The sequence below is a fragment of the Vulpes vulpes genome, chromosome 3, assembly GCF_048418805.1.
Source record: "Vulpes vulpes isolate BD-2025 chromosome 3, VulVul3, whole genome shotgun sequence".
NCBI classification, from domain to species: domain Eukaryota; kingdom Metazoa; phylum Chordata; class Mammalia; order Carnivora; family Canidae; genus Vulpes; species Vulpes vulpes.
Genome location: NC_132782.1, coordinates 97,125,607 through 97,133,575, shown reverse-complemented (window position 1 = coordinate 97,133,575; position 7,969 = coordinate 97,125,607). Strand labels below are relative to the sequence as shown.

Sequence of the window (7,969 nt, the reverse complement as noted above, 5' to 3'; positions counted from 1 at the left end):
CCCCCTTGCAGGCATGGAGGAACCTGGCATGGACACGGAGGCCGAGACGGTGGCGACCGAGGCCCCCGCGCGGCCCCTGAACTGCGTGGAGGCCGAAGCCGCGGCGGGGGCGGCGGCGGCGGCGGCCGAGGACTCCTGCGCGGCGCGAGGCAACCTGCAGCCAGCCCCGGCCCAGCCCCCTGGGGACCCTGCGGCCCAGGCCTCGGTCAGCAACGGCGAAGACGCCGGCGGCGGCGCCGGCAGGGAGCTGGTGGACCTGAAGATCATCTGGAACAAGACTAAACACGACGTGAAGTTCCCCCTGGACAGCACAGGTTCCGAGCTGAAACAGAAGATTCACTCGATTACAGGTAATCGCCGCGGCGCTGTCAGCGCCGGGCAGCCTTCCCCACCCCGCCTGCGGATTCCTAGTGCTCCTACTGTGGGCACGCACTGACCACCCTCTTGGCATCCGCTTCCTTAATGCTTAGAACAGGTCTCCGGGGTAAGTGCAGGATTCCCATTCTTCAGATGGGGAAAATGAGACCCAAGATCAAAGAGCTAGGAAGTGGCTGAGCTGAAATTCAAGCCCAGGTCCGAATCTTAGGCCCAGGCCTATAAATCAGTGCCCCAAACATCTCTAATGAAAATCATCGGAGGCACATGTTAAATTTACAGCTTCCAAACCCTCTTCCCTAGAGAGTTTGATTCAGTGGCTCTGGAATGTGGCCAGAAATGTATTTTTAGCAAATGTCTCGGGTGATTCTCATAAGGGAAATTTAGGAAGCATTGCTGTTGACTGTCATTTGGCCCTTTCACAGATCCTCCTATTTAGTTTTTAGTTTTGTTTTGTTTACAGCACTTTGCCTGCTGAAATGATTTTTTTTTTTTTTTTTTTTTTAAGGTTTTGTGTAGCCTGTTAGCTCCATAAAGATAAGAACTTTATCCTTACCGGTTTCTGTATCACTTAGGCCTGTGGATTCTCACTTAGTATTTGCGTGATCAGAGGATTGAGAAACAATTTGGAATGAATGATAGCTAATAGTATTGAACAATTAGTACCAGATACTGCGCTAGGTGTTCTGTTTGTTTTATTCCTTAATCCTTAAGAGGAGTCCACACACAAGGATATATTGCCTTCACAATATAAAATTTTGGAAACCGGCTCAGAGAGATTGTGAGTTGCCCGAGTGCGCAAATATGGTGGCAAATATTCATTGGAAATATTGTGTCTGTTGCCACACTGCTGTGGTCTAGATACATTTTTCATCCCTTCCTTTCACTTGTCTCCTACCTCTTCCCAAGGTCTCCCTCCTGCCATGCAGAAAGTCATGTATAAGGGACTTGTCCCTGAGGATAAGACGTTGAGAGAAATAAAAGTGACCAGCGGAGCCAAGATCATGGTGGTTGGCTCCACGATAAATGATGTTTTAGCTGTAAACACACCCAAAGATGCTGCCCAGCAGGATGCAAAGGCGGAAGAGAACAAGAAGGAGCCACTCTGCAGGCAGAAAGTGAGTTTGTCATGTGATTGCTAGTCTTGGGAAGTTTGAGGCTTTGTCTTCTGGAGCCTTGGCTGGTTATATTCTCCCTAGAATAAGCTCCTTTTCGGACAGGGCCCATGATGGAAATTTATGGCAGCAGTTGGGTGCGGCTGGCTGTTGAGTGAAGGTGACAAGTACCTGAGATTTGCAACTTTGTCTCATCTGGCGGGTCAGTGTGTCTCAAGTCTATTTACTTTAGGATAAGATCTTTGTAAAGGCAGGCTTCAGACCAGGTATTGAAAGGAATCAGATGTGAGTTTTTCTCCTGTTTAGTGCCAGAAAAAAATGCCACCAGAATTAGAATTAACCCCACATGTTGTACAAGTGCTTACATTTGTTTTTTGGTTTGTGGTTTCCCCCAAGTCAACAAGCCATTTCTGGATAGCCATCGAACTCAGCATCTTTCAGAGGTTCCTCTAAAACTAATTTTTTCAGGAAGCCAAACGAAGCTGACTAGGAACATAACTACACCAGCTTTGGTTTTTTTTTTTTTTTCCTCCTGGTCCATGAATTGGGGGCCTGATTTTTTCATATTCTTTTGCTCACTTTGGATGGAAGAGATCCAGCCTTGTCTTGTGCTTATTGTAGCCATTAAAATTCCTTTTGTAATTAGGAAAAGTGAGAGTATTTCACTACTGGGGGGACTGTTTGGAAGAACCATTACTTGCAGTCTTACCACCCAGCAAACCCCGCTCTGTTGTCATGGAACCTCTCGACCATGGTTAGCAGTTTTCCAGGAAAACAGATATTCTCAACCTGTTCCTGAGTAGAGTAAACCAATTTGGGGTTTTTTCGTTTTTTGTTTTGTTTTGCTTGTTCAGAGTAGATCAGTTTGAACCAAGATCAGTTTTAGTGACCCTAGGCACCAAGGCATATGGCTAACAGTGTGAGAAGGATAGTTTTGTGTTATAGGCCCATAATTCTCTATGCATGTTTCCAAAACTTGACCAGAATTAGTGTGAATATTCATAGTTTGCTATAGAAATGTTAATGTGTTTGATGATAAGGTGCTGCCCTGGATCCTGTAGAGGATAATGTATAAGGTGTTCTTAAACTTTGTAGTCTTTATAAAGTTTGTAAGACTTGGGTTTTATAAAAATCTAAAACATCTGTCTGTAGGGTTTTTTTGTTTTGTTTTGTTTTGTTTTAAATTTATGATAGTCACAGAAAGAGAGAGAGGCAGAGACACAGGCAGAGGGAGAAGCAGGCTCCATGCACCGGGAGCCCGATGTGGGACTCGATCCCGGGTCTCCAGGATCGCGCCCTGGGCCAAAGGCAGGCGCCAAACCGCTGCGCCACCCAGGGATCCCTGTCTGTAGGGTTTTAGGTAAGGAGTTGTGAGCCTGTATTAACATCCAAAATGTATTTATTTGGACCTTTTCACCCTCAAATATGAGATCAAAATGTAACCAATTGACTTTTCCATTTATCTGTTTTCGCTGCCAAGTATATGAAATTGCCAAATGTGGGCAGCCCGGGTGGCGCAGCGGTTTAGTGCCGCTTTCAGCCCAGGGTGTGATCCTAGAGACCTGGGATCGAGTCCCACGTCAGGCTCCCTGCATGGAGCCTGCTTCTCTGCGTGTCTCTGCCTCTCTCTCTGTGTCTCTCATGAATGAATAAATAAAGTCTTAAAAAAAAAATTGTCGAATGTGAGCTTGTCAGGGGTGACTGTGTGTTCCACTGATCACACCCTTGGAGCATTACATGCTTTTTATTTTTATTTATTTTAAGATTTTATGTATTTATTTGTGAGAGACACACAGAGAGGCAGAGACACAGGCAGAGGGAGAAGCAGGCTCCCTACAAGGAGCCAGATATGGGACTTGATCCCGGATCCCGGGATCACGCCCTAGCGGAAGGCAGACGTTCAACTGCTGAGCCACTCAGGCAGGCGTCCCCATTACATGCTTTTTAAACAAAAGCTTTGAGTTACCAATGGCAGCTTAACAGCCTTCAGTTGTTTTCCACAGTGCAGAGAAAATTATTTCAAAAGGTGCTTGCAAAATAGTCGAATTAAGCTGTTAATCTCTGCTGCTCTGTTTTGTAGATGGCCAGTTATGTGGCCTAATGAGAGGGACCCATTCTCCTGGCGTCTTGTCACCGTGTTCAGGAATCTGGGGCTGATAACGTAGGGGGAGCTTCTGCTAGCAGTCTGGCAGCAGAGCGTATCCCCCTGCCAGAAGGTTTCTGCCGTGCCAGTGAGGGCTGCAAGTGGCTCATTACCACGTGATGGTTAAATTCAGTGGAGTTCCCTCTCTTCACCCACTCACTGCTCCATGGTTTCGGCCTTACCAAATAGTGACCTAGAAAGCCACAGGTGGAGAGGAGACAAGCTCAGGCATTTGGGCTGCTCAAGAACTGTTTTAGGGAGCTGTGAGCCTAATGACAAACCTTAACAAGGCTGCCTCAACACCCCCCCCCCCCCCCCGGGAGGACAGAGTCAGAGGCTTGTTAACTTCAGTCTGCAGAGTAATGGACATTTTTCTTGAAAATATGTCTCTCCTGGCTTTCTGTTTAGCTGAGGTTGAGGGTGAGGCTGACTTCTGCAGTAGTCTGGGTTTCCATATGTTGAGGAAATGCCCCTTGTAGGCAATTAGGCTGACTACCAGCATTGTGATAAGTTTCTCTAGGAGTTTCAGCTGACGGAAATGGCTGTCATTTTGTACCTACCAGGAGTACAACACCCTTTGTGGTTCCCTTTAGCCTAATGCTTATGCCTTTCAGTGGCTTTTTTGTTGTTGTTTGTTTTTGTTTTTGTTTTTGTTTTTTTTGTCAGAGGAGAGGATAGAGTTTATTTGAATGAGTAATCTGGAAACCTCAGTTGCTCTAGAACTTTGATGTCTAAAATGGCAGCCACATAAAGCTTCTTAAAATTCAGTAAAATTGGGAATTTAATTCCTCAGTCATCCTAGCCACATTACAAGAGCTTTGCAGACACAAGTGTCTCCTGGCTGCTATTTCAGATGGCACAGATGTAGGACATTTCTATCATCAGAGACCTTGCTGCCCGACAGCACTGCTCTTTAATGTCAGAGAACCCATAATCTGTACCCATTAAAAGCTTTTGAACCAAAACACAAAGGCTTTCTTCCTCTTTTTCGGAAAGTTAGTAACATGACTAAGATGCCGTCAATTGTTTGATTGATGATTTTTTCTGACTTACGTTATAGCAACACAGGAAAGTGTTGGATAAAGGAAAACCCGAAGATGTGATGCCATCTGTTAAGGGTGCCCAGGTAAGCTGGACTCCTTCATGAGCATTCTGAAAACGAATCAGTCCTCGCTTGTGCCTTCCTGAGGTTCCTGTGATCATGTCCCCATGTCCTGTGCCTTGTCCTTCCTTGTCTTTGTTTCCGGTCTCTGTCACTGTGTTCTTTTGCCTTCAGGAGCGCCTGCCGACGGTACCCTTATCTGGCATGTACAATAAGTCCGGAGGCAAAGTGAGGCTCACCTTCAAGCTAGAACAAGACCAGCTGTGGATCGGCACTAAAGGTAGGTTCCTGCCCTCCGCCCCTTCCTGGCTTGCTGCCTCGGGCACCCAGCAGCACTTGGTCTTGGGTGCAACTATGCTCCTGAAATCTCTCTTCACTGTGCTTTGCGTGCTCTTGGCTTTTTGTCTTTGCTTCTAGATGGCTCACCTTCTGTTTGGACCCTTTTCCCTCATTCTTTTCAGTCTTCTGTCAGGGCCGATCCATCAACAGTGGCTCTTCACTCTGTACCCAAAACCAGAGGTCCCAGAGATTTTTGGATTTCTGCACATTCTGTAAAAACCAAGAAATTTCACTTGATCTGATGTGGGGGTTTTGGGGCTTCTCTTGAAAACTAAACAAAACAAAAGGTCTAGCTATTCTGGATCTGCATTCTCACCTGGCAGCGATCAGCTGGAGCCAAGTAGTAGGTTCAGATGAGCCATGCCACAGTGCTTCCTGTCCGCGTACTCTGTATGGAATCAGCTTTGTTCACGTCCTGTCACCTGCCTGACCCCTGGAGGTCAGAGTCTGTCCCCGTGCTAGGTATGTTTTCCTCATACCGAGGACCTGCCCCTCCTTCCCTCCCTGTTTGTGCTCTGCCTGCCTCTACCTCCCTCTGCCTGTGCCTAGTGGGACGGGCTTGCTGCTTGCTGTTGGCTGGGAACTGTTTCTGACTATCCTCCCCCACTGTTCCCCCAGACGGTTCAAAGTCTTGTCAGTTACACTCCAAAATTATCTGTGTCCCTTTTTTTTGCCACTCTGTTGTGCCAGTTCAGCCTCTTTGCAATCTTAAACTTGGTTTGTTAAAGCAAGTTAACCTATTTCCCTGCCCTGTGTTCTGTTCTGTCCTCCCTGTCTTCCTCCCTGGTTACCCTGCTCAAAAACTTTTGACTCTTCCAGGCCAAGTTCAAATGCCTAAACGCAGCATCCAGTGTTGTCAAATTTTGGACCTGGCCTTCTGCCCCGCTTGCCCCATTTACACGCTCTGGGCTTCAGCTGCATCAGCCTACAGTTTTCACCGTGCTCTGCACGGCCCAGCATCTTTGCTACTACCAGGCCCTTGCCTGGAATGCTTTCTTCCCATTCCTTGTTGTTGAGAGATTCCCCCAAAGCCCTACTTAAATGTCCTCTCCTAATGAAGCCGTCCCCGACTCCTCTCCCACCTTCCAAGTGAAGTCCTCCTGCTTCTGTTCATAGAGTGTTCCATTTACATCCCCAGAGCACTCATTCCTCCCTAACTCATTTGTCCGGAGGGAACCGAACGTGCCTAATTCACCTGATTCTTGTCAGCACTGTAGGTGTTCAGTGTTAGAGGTAAACGCTAAAGAGAAGTTTAGGGGGTCCCGTCACATGAGGTTAGCTGGTTCTAGGGACAGACCATCCGGTAGGACTCTGCTTCAAGCGGGACCTCAAGTTTTCTGAAACGGAATCAGTGGGGCTATGGGATGTGAAGTGTTTTTATCATTCCAAATGCCGACCCAGGCATTCTCGTTTGTCGCTCTAGGCTGGTTCTTAAAGTGAACAAAGACCAAAGTGCCAAAAGCGCAGGAGTTTTCTCATGATTTTGTGATAACTTGCTGTGTGTCCTTCATTTCACCCTCGCTTCTAACTTCGTGGTTAGAGCAAGTGCTGCAGAGCACGTGAGGGCTTCCCTTCGTGTTCCAGTGGGCCTTCGAATCCTTCCCTGGGTACATGCTCTGTTCCCCTCACCCTGAGCTGCCCTGCTGCTCTCAGACCCCTCCTCATCCATGACTTTGTAGGCGATTGGGCTTAGTTCTCCGTTGTCTCGCTGACTTCCCCATTGCCTGCCTCTTTCTTGACCTCCACTTTCTCTCCCAGGCGGTCTAATGGAAGGCAGCTGCTAGGGCTGGTACAAGGAGTCACCTGTGGGCTGGGAGGATGGGGGCCAGTGGCGGAGGCCTGCAGGGGAGGCCGGATGAGGATTACGCCTGTAAGTGCTCTTTGGTTCCTCGGGAAATGTTGCCCTGTTAGGAGGTTGTGTAGGAAACCCGACCTCACCTCACGCCTGAACCAGAACCTCCCGTACCTGTGGTGGAGGTTTTATCTTCCTTGGCAAGAAGGCACTTGAAAGAACCTTGACATGTTGGAGTTTCCAAGCTTTTGAAAGCCTCCTTTCTCACCAGGAGCGTGGCTTAGGACTACTGTGTTCACAGGCAACAAGGCTGAGGTTTGCACTCGAACAGATCACTGGACCAGCATAATGTCAGGCAGTGTTCTCACTGGCCCAGGAGTCTTGGCATCTGAGTGTCAGAAGCACCCTCCCAGCAGGACAGCTTGTTCTGGGAGTTGGCCGCCAGCCACCGGCTTCATCTTTCCACTGGCAAGAAGCTGCTGTGAAGTGACCATCCCAGCAGCTCGTTGGCCTCTTTCTTGGGGTGGGGGCAGGGGTGTGGAGGGCACTTTACCCAGTGACACTCAGGGGTTCCTCCTTGCAGCTTAGACTCTCGGTGGTGGCTTGTGGAGGAGGTAGTTCTCACAGCCTCTAGCTCCCAAGCTAGTAGAATCAGCCTTAGGCAGGAAACGCAGATGGGAGGAACCACCGGGGGAGCCCGTGCCCTGTGCATAGTGGGGCTGTCCAGCTTGATCCAGCTTATTGCTGTCACTCAGGAATGTGGGCCCAGGATGGGGTTTTTAAGAGAAGCCAGAAATTTATCTTTTTGAGTGAAATCTCTGGACATTTCAAGGTGGCCGGTGTTTTAAACAGTTTTGATCTTAAAAACAGCTGCTGGTCAGGTCCTGCCTGTGGGTCACTGTTTTAGAGCCACTGAAAGTCACAACCTGAATGGACATCTTCACGTCCGTTCTCCCCACTACCCGTTTTTCAGACACCAAGGCCCATGGGCTAGAAGTCAAACGTCTCCAGTCACCAGCTAGACTAGAACCCAGACCTCTGAATTCCGGGTCCATTTTGTCAACTCCTCCATTGGCAGATTCTCCCTCTTCCAGATTTTTCTA

General features: G+C 48.3%; 1 protein-coding gene across 7 annotated transcripts in view; it reads left to right on the top strand.

The window, feature by feature from the left end:
• Positions 1–7,969, top strand: part of UBFD1 (ubiquitin family domain containing 1) — a 32,512-nt gene that overhangs the window by 317 nt on the left and 24,226 nt on the right. For all 7 annotated transcript variants that reach the window (XM_072751348.1, XM_072751351.1, XM_025983784.2 and 4 more), the window contains exons 2-5: positions 12–350; positions 1,285–1,493; positions 4,694–4,759; positions 4,910–5,015. In XM_072751348.1, the coding sequence (XP_072607449.1) occupies positions 12–350; positions 1,285–1,493; positions 4,694–4,759; positions 4,910–5,015 (720 nt within the window). The remainder of the gene's footprint in view (positions 1–11; positions 351–1,284; positions 1,494–4,693; positions 4,760–4,909; positions 5,016–7,969) is intronic.